This window comes from Vulpes lagopus, chromosome 3 (genome assembly GCF_018345385.1).
Source record: "Vulpes lagopus strain Blue_001 chromosome 3, ASM1834538v1, whole genome shotgun sequence".
In the NCBI taxonomy this organism is placed as follows: domain Eukaryota; kingdom Metazoa; phylum Chordata; class Mammalia; order Carnivora; family Canidae; genus Vulpes; species Vulpes lagopus.
Window position 1 is genome coordinate 36,620,891 of NC_054826.1, and position 16,328 is coordinate 36,637,218.

Genomic DNA, 16,328 nt, shown 5'->3' on the forward strand with positions numbered 1-16,328 from the left:
GTGATGTCAAGTAGGATAAACGTGGTCACCCTCCCCGAGAGCTCAGTGCTAAAGAACTCGAAAGAGGTTCCAGAATTCAGCTGATATTACATGTCCCGATGACAATGAATCTGCTCCAAAGAGAAAAAGAATTATCTCCCATGTTTATATGTGCATGTTTTTAATTCACACTGCCAGCTGCCACTTTTGCTTGGCTCAGCCTTTTTGAAGCGAACTTCAGTCCATGCTACCATTTCCCTCTTCCTCCACTACATCTCCCCATACCTTTCCCCATCCAGCCCTGGCCAAGCTTGAGAAATTTTTTAGGATTGGATTGCAAACTGGCCTTTTTTCCTTAAAATTACTTTTTCTTAATTCTAGGAGGCAGTGCTTAGGGATCCTAGCTCTGGGGTTCAATATAGCTGGCTCAAATACCTGCTCCGGCACTTGCTACCATTGTAAATGAGTGCCTCTGTTTCTTCATCTGTAAAGCAGGGTTAATGCCAGCATCTGGTTCAGTGGACATATAGTTAGTGCTTTACTGAGCAATAGCAAGCACTAATATTGATAACCTTCACTTGTTTTCCAGAATCTTTGGCAAATTATTTGCATTCTTAGAGTCCATGTGCAGTATGTGCCTTGAGTGCTATTTGAGATACAGTCCTATTTACAAGACACTGAAAGATTCTGAACAGATTAACAGTGAGGCAGTCTGATGAGGTAGACAGCCTGCATTTACTGGCTGCATAAGATTGAGTAGATTACTTGGCCTCTCTGAGCCTTGATGTCCTCATCTCTAAAATGGGCCTGATACAATAATGATCAGCAGAGTAACTGACCAAAAAATAAGTCGAAGGGAAAATCATAGTTCTTGTGAGGATCATGGGCTTTTTTAAATGAAGCCACAATTTTCCTCCCCCCAAAAATGCATCCTCCTAACCCCCACACACGATTCTACATTCAATCACAGGGGTGCACAGAAAGAGGCTAAACTCCCCTGATACAAGAAGCATAAGTAGAGGGCACACCAAGCCTCTAAATCGAGCACATTATCAAAATAGGCTGTGGAATTTGCCTATAAGGTTTCTGGCAGATAGAGGGGAGAGAAGAGGAAAAGGGGCTGCATTCCAGAGTGCAGTCTTCTCTTTTGACAAGAGAATGCAGAGACAAAGTGTTTCTTGTGTTCAAACCCAAGTGTGCTTTTTCTAAAAGTTCAATATACCATATGATTTGCTTTTGTTTCTGTATTTTTGTTTGAGTAGAGTCATTTGGGTTCCTGAATATAATGCTAATAGAGTTTCCTCAAATGACAAAAATAAATGAATGCCCAAGGTGAGAGGGTGGCCAGTGTCACAGTGTGGGAGATAAAGATGAAAGGTTTTTCTTTACCCTTTTCTGAAACCCTTACTCATCCCCCTTTCTGCTAACAGGCAATGTGGTTATGCAAAGATTTCTTATTTGTATTTTCACTGATGCAACTGCAGGTTTTGAATCATGGATAGTCTTTGCATAAAGACTAAAACAATAAAAGCATAATTAGAATGCATTGTATACAGCCGACTCCAGTTATATTTTGCCCCAGCACTGTATTTATGATAAATCACTAAACACGAACGCTCTTTAGGGAGGGTGATTTTGGGTCTTGTCTCTCCATTGAGCAAAAACAGTGCCTGTGACTAGAGTCTGAATTTCAATTCTGCAACTGTACAGTTGAACTGAATAATATTTGGCACAATGCAATGCACAACTGAGCCACTAAATGGCTGATTTACTAAATTATTATTAGATGAGGCCTTGCTGTTCCAAATGAAAGTGCAGTCACTGTCTTCCTTCATGGTGTGTTCAAATTGTTCTGTGTTTAAATATTCAGCATGAGGCTAATGTGAACTGATGAACTGAGACTATAAACATTCACTTTCAATACAGATAGAGCGACAGAGATGCAACATATCATGTGGCCTGCGGAGGTGAAAATGATTTATATTTAAGGATGTTGCTGCCTGTTTCCATTACTTCAAGGTACTCTTAATTAGCATGGTGTTGGAAATGACTAATTCCCATGTACAGGAAGAGCAGACTTGTGGACGATGAGATTTTTTCACATGCCAATGAAGGAGAAGCTTCCATAAAGGATCTGCTGCCTGTGTAGTCTAGAATTTTGAATTTTATCTGTGGCAGGCTGCATAGCTCCAGCAGAGTTAACAGGTCTGCTGGAAGAACTGTTTTTTGACATTTGAGGTTTTGTTTTGTTTTGTTTTTTCCCTAGACCCTCCCAAAGGGTATCTATAGTCTATCCTTGGAACCACCCATTCCTCAGCAATTCACACCCCTTATGATCCAGGTCTACTTTACAGCCACCCCGGCAGCTCTCCCCATCTCACTGGCTTCTTTACTGACACCTGCTGGAATGAAGAACAACCCTTTGCTCCTTGGAAGAATATAACCCTCCTTCCCCCCTCCCCTTTGGGGGCAGTTATAGGCAAGCACTTAAAATACTGTGATCACTTACAGTAGATTAGAATTTTTTATTGGTGCCGTGTTGCCATAACAACATGAAGACAGCAGATGACTTAAGCTAAGCTTGCAAAGCAAAAGGCTGCTCATCTGGCAGTTAAAATGAATACAGTTCATTTCACAAGTTTCCCATATGGACTCTTAGTGTATGGTAATGAGGAGACCATATGGTGAGAGAAAATGCACTGAGAACAATTGGGTTCCACTGGCTGAGTGGGAAGTTGGGAGAGAAAACCCGGGTGAGAGATTCTGGTGTGTGTGCTCTCTGGGTTCAAGGTTTGCTTGAGGTTTGTTTTGGGTTTTGTTTGGGATGGTTGTTTTCCATAGGGGCTTCGCATTTCTTAATCCTCTCCTTAATATGTCGGCTGTGCAAAATGACAAACATCTTGCAAATTTTGCAATATCATTCATCACAAACTGTCAGCAGTGTTTGCAAATCTGACTTGCAAGATCTTTTAAATGTGTTGTTCTTAAAAGGCAACAGTACTAAGTTTTTAGACAAAGTGCAGGAAAATTTAAGCACTTCTGACAAGCAGAAACATTAACAGTAATCATTTTAAAAACACTCGCATCTTTTGCCTGCATGTTTAGCTGTAAATAATGCTAGAATGTATAAAAGCTTTAAAGTAAAAATGTAATAAATACTTTTTATTATGTTTCATAAAGGATAAAAAAAATGCCGGGAGCCATGCGAATGCGTTATCGATACATGTGAACGTATAGAGATGGATGGCTCCCACTCTCCTTTCTACTAGCCAGATTGGAGACCTGGGAGGACAGCTTGAAAAAGGCTCTGAAGTCAATTCTGTACTATACATGCTTCATAAAAGATGAATATAAATGCATTAGTTAGACACGGTGAGCTAAATTAGAAGGTCAGGCAGGGCTGGGAGGGTTGAAAAATCACACAACCAATGAGTGTAATTACTCTTTTTTTAAGTCTATTAAGTGGTGTTGTTCTATCAAGGCTCAGGGGTATAGGACATGAAGAACAAGATAAAGTAATGTGTATTTATTACTCCCACTGGATCAATTTACCAGATATTTTCAGCTCCATAAAGCAAAATACACAAATGCCGCCTTTGTTACTTTTCTCAAACTGCTTTATTTTCTCTAAAAGAGGGATTGGCTCTTGCAGGAAAAAAAAAAAAACGTTTGCCCCATCGAGGTCCCCAAGCCAACCCCTCTCAGTAGGGGGATGAGAGAAAGCTGGCAAGAGTTTAAGTAGGGTAGGAGTGAGGTGGAGGCAAGGGGTGGGGGGGAGGAGCTGTCACCTCAAGACAGAATGATTCAGGTTTCCAGATCTGAAGGAAAAGTGGGAACATGGCACCGCAGTACCAGTGAGGTCATCAAGCCTGAGGTCTCACCTTTTGGTTCCCCCCCCACCCCCGCCGAGCTGGCTGTGAAGTCACTGCAAGTCACCAGCCCTCTGGAACTCTGACTCCTGTGGAACAGGGAGCACCCACCTTGCAGGGACTGGAGTCTCCGCGTACGGAAGTCTTGCTGGACCCCCGAGGGGCCTCCTTGCATAAATGATCTCACTAACGCCCAACAGCAACACTGCGGGGCCACAGGAAGAAGAAGGAAACAGAGGCTGGAGAGGCCGAGTCACTGCACAGAGCAGTGGATCTGGTTTTCAAACTCCATGTCTGTCTGAACTCAGGACTCACTCTCTAGGCCTCTGTACTCTCCGAATACCTAGATAAAGCAGTGCCAGGGGCACCATTGGTGTGAAGTCAGGCAGCCTGCTCCCTGGGACTCACTGCGGACACATGGGGTGCCGGTGAGTCTCACCAACTCTCCCTGCCTTTGTGCCAATGCTCGCTGACCACTCAGGAAGACAACTGGTAAACTGAGAGGGGCTGGAGACACCTCTGGCCTTCAAAATGGAGACAACTCCTCGTTCCGTGTTTCTGCATTGCATTATGCATGCCAGAGTCTCAAAGACTCTGACTGACCACGATCCCCATCCCCTCACCTCTACACTATATGCGAAGTCAACCTTCACCCCAAAGTCGGTCACATGTTCCTCACCCTCCTGCCAGGATCCAGAGAAGGAAGAAAATCTGTATGAAACAGGACAGAATGTTTCCATTTAAAATTTTAACCCACCCTTCTCCCTGTGCACATGAAAAAGGAAACCCAAAGACACCTGGGCTGAGGATAATTATGGTATTTTAGATCTGTGCATACGGCCACTATCACTAATGGTGATTTCAGGGACAAAATGATTTATGGAGAAGGATTCAGCTTCCTCCCATTTTCTCATTTGGTAAATGGGAATGATGTCTGCTTTCCCAACTTCTTTCCTAAGACGGGCTCCAATAAAACAAAGCATGTACAAGTTCTTTGAAAAAGCACCAGCCGGTATACAAAGGCATATTATTATGGAAAGCTGTCTGCTTGGTCTTTGGAGCAGTTTCATTTGACAGAATATGTGGGTGGTTGTATGAATCTAGCTTTGTCTATTCACAAACACATGGGTTTAATAAAGTGCAGTTTGTTTTTTAAGGTGTGTGGTCCATGGCTCACTGAAACACTCCTGTTTGACAAACACTGACCATGATTCTAAGAAAGGTGGAGCCCATTTTTATCCTCCTAACAATGGACAGCAGGAGTATAAATCTCCCAAGTCCACAGGAATACCTCAAGCTGGCTCCATCCGCCACTTCCTGACCCTGCTCTTGAACTCTCACTCCACCTTAATGCTGCGAGCCAGGCGGACAGGCACTCTGATCTGAGTCACACAGCGAGCTTCCTGGGGTGGGCTCCGGCCAGAGCCCTTGCACAGTCCAGTGGCTGGTTGCAGGCTGCCGAGTGTTTCCTTAACACACAAATCCATTGTGTCCTGATTACTCCTCCCAAACCCGGGAAAAGAGGGCTGGGAATTTCACCATCAGGCCACCGGGGATGAAGTGACACGTGCCTGTGCTGTTTGCTCAACATTTCTGAACATGATGTGCAACTATAAAAATGTCTAAAAGTACACAAAACTCAGCCCTGTATTCCTATTTCTCTTATTTCTTTATGAATAAGAAAAGTTATTTCCTGGTTTCTTTAGACCTTAATTTTTAAATCAGATTTATCTTCTGGTTTTTTGATAAATATTTACAGAGAGGCAACTGTGAGCTAGAGCGCTGTGCTAGAGGGTGACCACAGGATTGCCTCTTTTTATCCTTACATGATCCCTGTGAAGTCAGCATGATTATTGTCCCCATTTTATAGATGAGAAACTGAGGCACCGAAGATAAATCACACATTCAACTGCTCTCCAGGATTAGGATTTCCTGCTCTGCAGAGATTGGATAGAAGAGCCCTCAGAAGCAAGGACGCCTCTCTTACTCAGCTGGCAAATAATCGTAGCTACCTTCTGTTGAGTGCTAAATAAGCGGTTAAGATCACAACCAGAAAAAGTAGAAAATGTTTCCATTACCATTTGATAGAGAAGGAAATTGAGGCACAGAGAGGTAAAGAATTTTGGAGGAAAAAAAAGAATTTTGACCACAATTGCATGGCTAGTAAGTGCCTTTGATCTATCTGTTCTACCCCTACCAATCTGACTCTCCAGTTCCTTTAGCAGATTCTAGAGACATCAAATGCCCAATGTAAAGTGAAGACCATCCCCACATGGAAAGATTAAGAAAAATCTGGCATTGTGGCCATGCCTTTTTGTACCACCAAGACACCCATGGCACTGACCATTGGGTGGACACACATCGATCACATCATTGTGCTATAAAATGACCAATTACAGTCCCATAGAAAATGCACGGGAGCTAGATTCTTGCTAGGCAGAGGGAATTAAAATAAATCTCTCCAAGGCACATCTACACTAGAGAAAGAGATTGCCATTCACTATCACTATGAGATTATTTCATTGCTTACCAAGAATAAGACAGGGTGAAAGAGAAGGATGTGTAAGATGGAGGCCCGACACATCATATGATTTTTTCCTAAGGTGAAATGCTTTAAGTAAGTTTTCCCTGAAGTGAACAGCACCAGGCAGAAGGTCCTTGGAACCTGAAGGTTGAAACTGAAGCCTGTGTGTCTCTTGCCCCAGGTCTAGGTAGAGAGGGGCTGCTCTTGCTGGTCACAGGTCTTCCTCTCTTTAATCATGGGTGTTCCTCTCCTCTCTTACTGGCTCCTTTCGTCTGTGCATCAGCTATGGGGACACCTTTCTCCTGAGGCCTGTATTGACAGGTGGCTCTGCTCCCCAGGGCACCAGGCACACAGGTAGGATTTGATGATAAACTGATCCCCAAAAGAAGTCGGCTGAGCTAGGGAGGACACCAACTTCATTTTTATAAGTGTTTTACAAGAGAAATAGACCTAGAAATGCCATATCTCCAGTCTTACTCTGGCAAGGAGAGCATCCCTCATCTACTCATTCAATTCATCATAGTCTTCATTTGTGTAGTAAATGCAACTTCCTTTTACTGTCAGTAAATGGTGAGTGGTAGTTCCACTAAATCTGTACTTTGAAATTCCTTAGCATTTAACTGTTAGTTAATATAGTAGAGACTCTGAGTCCTCCCAGAACTTTAGTTGTACTTTAAATGTACCTGTTACTTCCGGTTATGATTTAGTTATGTGCGGTGATCTCTCTGATACAAGGATATAGAGATGGAAATGCTGCCAACAGTGCCAACAGGTATGGAACAGCAGACAATAAATGCGAACTTCCTACTTTCTGTATTAGCAACTAACAACATGTTGCTGCATGACATATATTACTATGTCTTGAATTTTTGTTTGATTTCTCACATGTTTGTGCCCTATTTTCCAGCTAAGGAGGATGCCCCTGGTGGTAAGAGGCTCTGTCTTACTTGTCCAGATGCAAGATCTACCAATATGTTTCTTTTGAGCTCTAGCTACACCAGGGATAAGTATAAATCCTCATAGGTAGGAAGTCAGTGTTCTTTTTCCTCTTGAGAGTTGGTGTGATGCAGTGATTAATAACCTGGACTTTGAAGCCAGGCTATAGAGGTTTGATTCTCAGTTTAGCAATTCACATGCTATGTGGCCTTGGGCAAATGATTTAACCTCTCTTTGCTTTATTATTTTCTTGGTAGTAGTACCAATCTCAGAGAGTTTTTGAAAGGAAGAAATGACATAATATATGCAAAAGTAAGTATAATACTCCCTGGCACATAAATGCTTGCTACCTTTAATATTGTTTGCCTTATAGTACCAAACGCACAAAGGACACAAACATTGAGTTGTTTATCTAGGAACTAATTTTTATCAATGGCAAAGTTTTCTGCTAATTCCCTAAATCCAAGTGTCCAGAGACCATAACCCCCAATAGAAGTATCCTGACCTTTGGCAAACGCTCAGGGTCACCAGGGTGCCGAGGAATGACCTTCTGTAACCTCTGGAAACCATAATCGATGGTGGGTTCGTTGAGCGCTGCAATGAAAAAGTCACATGATTAGAATAATTTCAGGAAATAAAACAGAACGTAATACTGATGGTATAAAATAACTGGAAGTCCAAAGTTCAATTTGTACTTTTGAATTAGATCATGAGGTGATCAGATGTACAATACCCTTGTTGAACATTCCCACCATCTACTTCTGCTATTTACCATGGTGGGCAGTGACACACTCAAAAGAACATTAATAGCAGGTCCTGAACTCTGCTGTTCTGGCCAAATTCTATATTCCTTACATAATCAAAATGAGAAAGTAAAATGGCATTTGATGTGAAGTTTTAGGATTCTCTAGTTCGAAGCTCAGGTCAAAACACTCAAGGGCTTGTCTGCAGTTATCTATAGATTACAAACAGCAGGAGAACAAGGACTTGCTTCACTGAAAAATCTCTAGTGGACCTCAGCAGATATACCTCAGGCCTCCATGGCAAGTAAGCCTGCAAGAATGTGGTCAGGAACAGGGAGACAGGATCTTCTTGGCATAGAAAGCCTGTTCTACCCTTTGATAGAGCCTGCAAGGTGGTAGGTGTTGAAAATGCCCTTGATACAACACCCTCACATCTAAAATGACAGACTCATTCACCAACATCAATATTATCTCAGGAAGAAGATCAGCCTCTGTGGAACACTAGCTTAGAACAGCTGGGTCTCCAAGAAAAATTCTTAAAAAGACTAGAAGAGTAAAGTTGTAATAATATTTGGAGACAATGGGCTTTATTGTACCCATACTGTCTATACTCTCTTCAAAGCATCCTTGAATTAAATGTGATACAAAGTAGACTCTGGTCTAGAATTTTCCAAATTTCTTCCTAAGATATGAAATATCAAGCCTTCCTCATCTGACCAGGAAAAGATGGCAGCTCTGTCCTCTACCCACGTCCTCTGTATCCTCTAAGTAATAGGAGGGTGTGTGTGGGGGGGTATTTTTCCTTCTTTTCTTTTTTAGTGTAACTAACACTTTCAACCACATATTTTCTCCCATGCAGAGTAAAAAGACAGTTTTTGTAGTTCTGACATTTAGCTATACATTAGAAAACAAGTTGCCACATGCTTTACTTAAAATGCATTTCCATTAACCTAAATTTTAAAAGTAAGATTCATACTACTACTAACTTTAAAAAACTGTATTAAATTCAAATAGGTCCCAAGGCTAATGGAAGCAATTTGTATACCAACCCAAACTGACTGGCCCACTTTTCAAAATACAGGTATGATAATCTTGTGGTTTTAAAAGGACATTTAAATTGAAAGACTGTGAATTTAGTACATAATTATACCAATAGAACCCTTTAACTTGTCAACTTGTAAATCTAAAAGGCTATCAATCATTTCTAAAGAGGAAATAAACCTTAAAATTCCTTGATTGACAGTGCTTACTTTTTATGTAAGGAAAAAAAAAAAGCTGCGTAAAGTGGCCAGAAATCCATTTACAAAAGTACATTGTTTTACATAGGTGAGTAAAAAGCCAATAATTACACCTCCAAAAGACACATAAATCAGAGTAAGTACTTTTTCTTCACTTGTATATTTTAAGTTGGAGTGAACTTCAGGTAACTTTTTATTGAAAAGATTTTTTTCCCAAATGTGATGCTTATTGAAGTTTTTAATAGAGTAGCATTTTCATTTAAGACAATGTAATCATTTTTGCAAATATGAGATTTAGCCATCTTCTCCCTCCTTCCCCCGCTTCCAAACAGTAAACTTTCAACCTGTCTCTTGTGGAAATTAACTAAAATTATACCCAGGTGTACCAAATCTCTCTATCTATACTAGTATATGAGTTAAGGCACAATATTTATTATTCCTCCCATTTTATGAATTACTTTCTAAACCCTTGAGAAGAATTCTTTTTTCAAATTAGACGTGTAGAGAAAAAGCCATAGAACTCTTTATGCAGGGAAGCGGTTACTCGTAAAATCCACAGTATTTAATCAAGAAATGCATGGAAGGGACAGGAATGGGCACCTAGGTTTAAGTTATATATCACATCCATCCCCCACCCATAATACTAATTACCATCAAAGATGTTTAACCATAAAAATAGCTTTAGACAATTAAATGCATCATTTTAATATCTGAAGACATAATTCAGCATCCTGAAAATTCTAATTCTTGGTTTTATTTTTCATTCTAAGCCACCAATAAAACTTGAATTGTTAACCTGCTCATTCAGTTGTTTGCATAATGAATTAATGCCTACTGTGTCAAGAAACCCATAGTTGTTAAATGAATGTCTGACATGTATGGGGAGGATGTGTTTCTCTGTCCACCAGCCAACGCACAACAGAATGACCAACACTTAATATCTGCAATTAAAAGAACCAATTCAAATATCATATGGAACTAATAGCTAAAGAGCTGAGGAGAAGACATTCTGCTGCCACAAAGAGTAATTGAGTTAGATATATTAAACCCATTATTCAAAGGAAAATAAGCATCTACTCTATGGAAAGTATACCATGTGAGGGGAAATATTTTGGATAGTAAGACAAAGGCTTTTAATTTATTTCCCATGCCTTTATGATTTGCTTTACACTCATATTTTTAAATATAATAACCTGCCCTTTTTTTTAATCCACACAATCATAGGTCATTTATTTTTTTTCCCTGAACTAGTACATAGATGGCTTCTCTTCACTTTTTGTAACCTTCCCTTAATTCAGATACTGAATACTAGAATGGCATGGTCCAGTGCTATCAACAAAGATAACACACACCAAAAAAATGCAAGACAACGCTCATTGTCTTAAATCCACAGGTGCCTGATTTCTTTGATTGCACTGACTAGGGGAAAAATAACTGATTTCTCAGTGAGAGGGTCCATCAGATAAAGGCTATTAATTAAAAAACAAAAAACAAAAGAACTGAAAACAGATTAAATGTTTAGGGAGCAGGATGGTTAAATCATGGCATACCAATGAATGGAATATGATGCAGTCCTCAAAAGCAATGCCGTAGGAAAAAATATTGATTGATATATAATATATCCCTAGGTTATCAAGCAGATTCCAGGAGCATATGTACAATATGGTTACTTTTATAAAATGAATGTACATAGAATTTTTTTAAAAAGCATCTGTGTAGAGACTGCCTAACAGTAGTTATTTCTAAAAAGTGAATTTTAAAGTGCTTTTCTTCCTTCTCTTTGCTCTGTGCATTCTCCAAGTTTTCCACAATGAACATATATTACTTTTATAATCGGAGAAAAAGGTTAAGAGCAAGAGATTGTTGCTGAGATGGAATTTGACCTCCTTGTATAAAGTAATGACATAAGAAACTATGCCTTAAAAGGGGTCTGTATACCCTTTAATAACCTTGCATAGGTTATTACAGACCATAAGAAAAATAAGTAGTATACTTTTGGCCAGTTGTATAAATATGTGACTATTCATAAACTCTCTGAAAATCAACAGAGAGGGTAACGAGGAGGAATCATAAAGAATGGTATATTTATTTCATCAGTGGGGGTAGTCGTACCTTAGGGACATACGTCTACTCTGCAAGAATGTAATATAAAGTTAATCCTTCAACAAAGTGACCTCATTGTATTCAAGCACGGTACTCAGGAGGCACCAGTAGAAATGGGACTAATCAATTTTTCCCCCTAAAACTTGGGACAATTCCGGGAATCTAGTAGAGAAAGAAAAAAAAAACTTAATTGGGCATAATTAACCACAAATAACGAAGCATGAGCATCTTAGGTTGAAAAAAGAAAAGCAGATGAAGCTATAGACTGCAAAAGGAATGCAAGGATGAGAGAGCATTATGTGACTCTGCTTCCAGACACCTGTTCCACAGTCTCTGAAGAGGGCTGCAGAGGTCATCCTAAACCAGGCAGGGACAGTAGCAGAGTAAGGGAAGCTCAGAACTTTAGAAAAATCTGTACTCCCAAATTTTAAAAGGCCTAATTTTTAAATCATTGAAATAGAATGGGAGCAATGTAGGCATTTGAAAAATTTGACAAGATAATAAATTCTCCATTGATTCAATGATCATTTTTAGTGCCTACCATATGTCCAGACAGCATTTGTAGGAATTAACTGTTTTGTGTCACAACACCAAAAGCCATTGACAATAAACTTCCTGAAAGGTATATGTAATCCAACTCCAAAAGATGGACGAACTACTCTGTTGAGTTGGAACACAGCTCCAATTTTCACACCCAGGCTTCCCTCCATTCAGAAGTCCACCCTCTTGCCTTCCCGAGGCTCAGACAGTAGATTACCACCCCTGCTCCTGTTTCACATGACGCCTTTGCTTAGGGTCACACCACACTTTGTAGGAGACACGGATTTAAGGCAATCAGATTATTGAGGAGCCACAAACATTTGAATTCCAGATGTTTGCAACTGTCCTGTTTAAACTTGGAGATAGATACATGTTAGCTGAGTAAGCTCCGTAGGACCCTATGGAGCTGTGTATATATGCTACGGTAAGTCTGAAGCTCTCCTATAAATGCATAGAAAGCAAGATCAAATGCTTCTACACAGGAAAGTAAGTTTTCAGGGCAGATGTATCAGCTGAGATTTCAGAACAGTCCTCTCACCCATAGCTAGGATATGATACTAGTGAGTGGAGAGTGGTAGACAGCACGTGATCTATGCATGGAGTTGGAATTTCAGGGGCATCAAAGTCATTACTTTTCAAAGAGTAGAAGTTAATTACATGGTTAAAAAAAATCAAGGCTGCCCGGGTGGCTTAGTTGGCGAAGTGTCAGATTCTTGATTTCGGCCTAAGTCATGATCTCAGGGTCTGAGATAGAGCTCCACGTCCGGTTCTGCGCTCAGCCGGGCATCTGCTTAAGATTCTCTCTGTCCCTCTCCATCTGTCCTTCTCCCTCCCTCATGATCTCACGTGCTCACTTGCACTCTCTTACTCTAGCTCTCTGAAATAAATAAATAAATAAATAAATAAATAAATAAATAAACAAATAAATCTTTTATTTTTTTTTTTTTAAATTTTTTTTTTTTTTATTTATTTATGATAGTCACAGAGAGAGAGAGAGAGGCAGAGACACAGGCGGAGGGAGAAGCAGGCTCCATGCACCGGGAGCCTGATGTGGGATTCGATCCCGGGTCTCCAGGATCGCGCCCTGGGCCAAAGGCAGGCGCCAAACCGCTGCGCCACCCAGGGATCCCAAATAAATCTTTTAAAAAAGAAAATCAAACCCCTATATATGGCCTTGTGTTGGACTTGCTTATAAATGGCTTTGGGTACTTTCCCAATCTCACAATTTCAGACTCCTCCAAAAGAAACCAGTAGCTTTCTATGCAAAACCAATCTAGGCAGAGCCCTTCTGTGGGCTTCAACGCGGTCCTGGTCAAGACAGATAAACTCTGGTTTTACAAAACTATTGTTTCCAGTGTCCAAATGATCATGCAGCATGAAATGCTACATGCAAAGAACATTTAAAATAATACAACTCGATTTTATGCACTAATACTAATGACAAGAATACAAAATCCATTCAAAACATCTGGTAATGAGCAAATTCTAACTAAATATACATGCGATTTGTGGCCTTTTCGTGCCGTTAGTCTTTTTCTTTCTTTCTTTCTTTTATCCATTTCACAAACACATCGAATAAGGAAATTCTCTTAAGGGGATTAATTTGTGAATCAAAATCATGTAGTCAAGAAGGATGCCTCCTCAGTTATGAAAATTGATTTTTCTCTTTTCAGAGTTTCTTTTTAGAGAAATCACTCCTCCGTCCTTCTTAACTTCTCAGATACTGATTCCTGGAAACAATGGAAATGGGGGGCTGGAGAGCTGTGTTCCCAAACAGCACAGGAAAAGCACTTTCGGTGCCATTCCAGTGTTAGCGCACAGAGTTCCTCTGCTTTTATAGCTCAGCGACTCACTGCAGCGCTTTAACATATTTCTGGGGTTTTAATTTCCTTTTTTTAATGGTTGTGTGACATGATGTCATTTTGACTGGAAATAAAAAGAAATGCAGATATTAGGAAGGTAATATTTATATTCTATTGCCATTTAATGTCCAAACAAATATCTAGACTCTATGCCAAGTAATAAATAAAACCTCATAGCAGAGGCAATGATAAAACCAGCACCTGGGTCTCCAAGCTTCCCTGGTGACTACTCTATATTTGAACTAAAGGAGTAACAGCGGAGCATTTCCCTTCAAGGCAGATCCATTCTGGGCATGAGAGTTATTACATATGTGTTAGGCGAGCCTTTTTGTTCCATAATGGCCCCATTTTTCCCTCAGTCACTAAATTAACAACCAGAGGTACACAATAAAACAGCAAGTTATCTTCACAAACCTATCTTTAAGACTGACTTTAAAATATATAAACCGAAAAATCAACCAGAAACCTAATCAAGAGCCAGAAATATGGTTAATGAAGAAATTTGTTGCATTTCCAGGCACTTAGATATTTCACTATCTTCCTAGATGTTTCGTGCATAAGTGACATTCTGGTCCGTCGTCTCTTCTCTGGAAGGGATGGACTCCCTACAAAACCAAAAACCATACCTCTTGCAAGCAAAGCCGGCTTTCAAGGTGAAATGCTTGTACAGCTCAGTGCCTGGCCTCAGGAGCCAGTGAGGTTCAGGACAGGTTTGGGAAGAGGCTCACTGAGCTGCAGAGAGCTGTAGCTGAACCAGAAGGGTGTCAGGATGAAGCCAACATGGGCAGAATTTACCAAAATAGGAGCCAAAGGAAAATTTCTAAACTGAATTTGAGCGTGCCCTGACTTCTTATTTGTAGCCTTCCAACTTCTGTATGTGTGGCAACAACCCTGAGATTCAAAAATCAAGTGAAGGAGTGACTACTGCTGTCTACTAAAGATGCATCAGAGGTACTCGTTGGCTTATGTGACTTAGTCCTCATTACAAAGTCCGCAAGGAACAGAGCTGGGGAGCAGGCGAGATATAGACTGAGGAGGGAAAGTGAGAGGGAAAGGGGATCAGAACCCAGGATGTTGAAGCATGGAGGCTCTTGGAGAAAGAGATGAAAGACCATCAGGACTGTCAGTTGGAATGCAAAGAATCTGTGTACATTTGGAAATTAATAACTCTACAAGAAGCAAAAGCAATCAAGAGCAGGAGAAAGAGTCAAGAGTGACTTGCTTTTGTTTTTTAAAATAGAAGCAACTTTACTGTTTCTCTAAATCTAAAACAAATACAGGGACCCCTGGGTGGCTCAGCAGTTAACCGTCTGCCTTCTGCCCAGGGCGTGATCCTAGAGTCCCGGGATCAAGTCCCACATCGGGCTCCCTGCATGGAGCCTGCTTCTCTCTTTGCCTGTGTGTCTCAGCCTCTCTCTCTGTGTGTGTCTCTCATGAATAAATAAATAAGATCTTTAAAAAAAATAAAACAAATACATTCTTATTGTCTAAAAAAAATACAAAAGAGATACAAAGAAGAGGATAAAGGCCCCATTATAACCCTATTCATAAACAGTCATCATTTATATTAGTTATATGCTTTTGGACATTTTCACAATACTGTTTTATATAAATATAGATGATGTACATATTTATATCACCTTCATTCTTTTTAAGGGTTGTAGCATATTGCATTATATGGATGGTCATTATTTACGTAACAAATTCCCTGTTAATGGGGATGTATGCCTTCTTTCCCTGGTTATAAATTTATAAATTTATATAAATTTATATAAATTTTCACTGGTTTAAGAAGTGCTATAATGAACAACACTCAGGAGAAATTCTTGGATAAAATAATATGTACAATTCAAGTCTTTTGACACATACACTTTCTAAGTATCCTTTACCAAATGTATACCAGTTTATACTTTGACAAGTTACAACTAATTTTTAAGATTTTTGCACCTGAAACCTCACATATTCTCTAAGTTATAAGGACCTCTGAAGACTTTTAATAGATGCTAACAATCATGATGATTCCTTGTTGAGGTGTCATTTTAAACACACCCTAAGGTCACATAAGACCCTTTTACCAGAAACATCAAGTGCTTTATAGACATTATCTCAGTGACTCCTCCACATTATCTTAGTGATTCCTCCTGACATACATGTCAAAAATCATTACTCTCAATTCCAAGGTGAGAAACTGAGGCACAGACAGTGCTGGCTGTACAAATCAGAACAAAAGCCTCAGTGCTTTACTTACTCTTTCAGGATGACTACCTTATTTTAATATTGATGAATCCCAATTTGAAACATATTGACAAGTTCTGGTAGCAAATCAATTAAATGGCTCCTTTTCACTAAGCATCTGTTGAACAGAAATCCACCTGAGGAAGAATTCTTGTGCCTAGACTCTTGATGTTGTACAGGCGAACAAATCACGTTTCTTCACTTAAAGCTCACCGTCAACAAACACAAAGCTTTTGTGGGGAGGCCACCCTGCTATCTTTAAACTTTCCCCACAAATGATCACGAAACTTCGTGTTTTC

The 16,328-nt window shown here is 40.0% G+C and overlaps 1 protein-coding gene across 5 annotated transcripts in view; it reads right to left on the bottom strand.

Annotated features, from left to right (window-relative positions):
• The window catches only part of EBF1 (EBF transcription factor 1), a 381,185-nt gene that overhangs the window by 26,733 nt on the left and 338,124 nt on the right, over window positions 1-16,328 (bottom strand). For all 5 annotated transcript variants that reach the window (XM_041750331.1, XM_041750330.1, XM_041750329.1 and 2 more), the window contains exon 11: window positions 7,814-7,902. In XM_041750331.1, coding sequence (XP_041606265.1) covers window positions 7,814-7,902 — 89 coding nt within the window. The remainder of the gene's footprint in view (window positions 1-7,813; window positions 7,903-16,328) is intronic.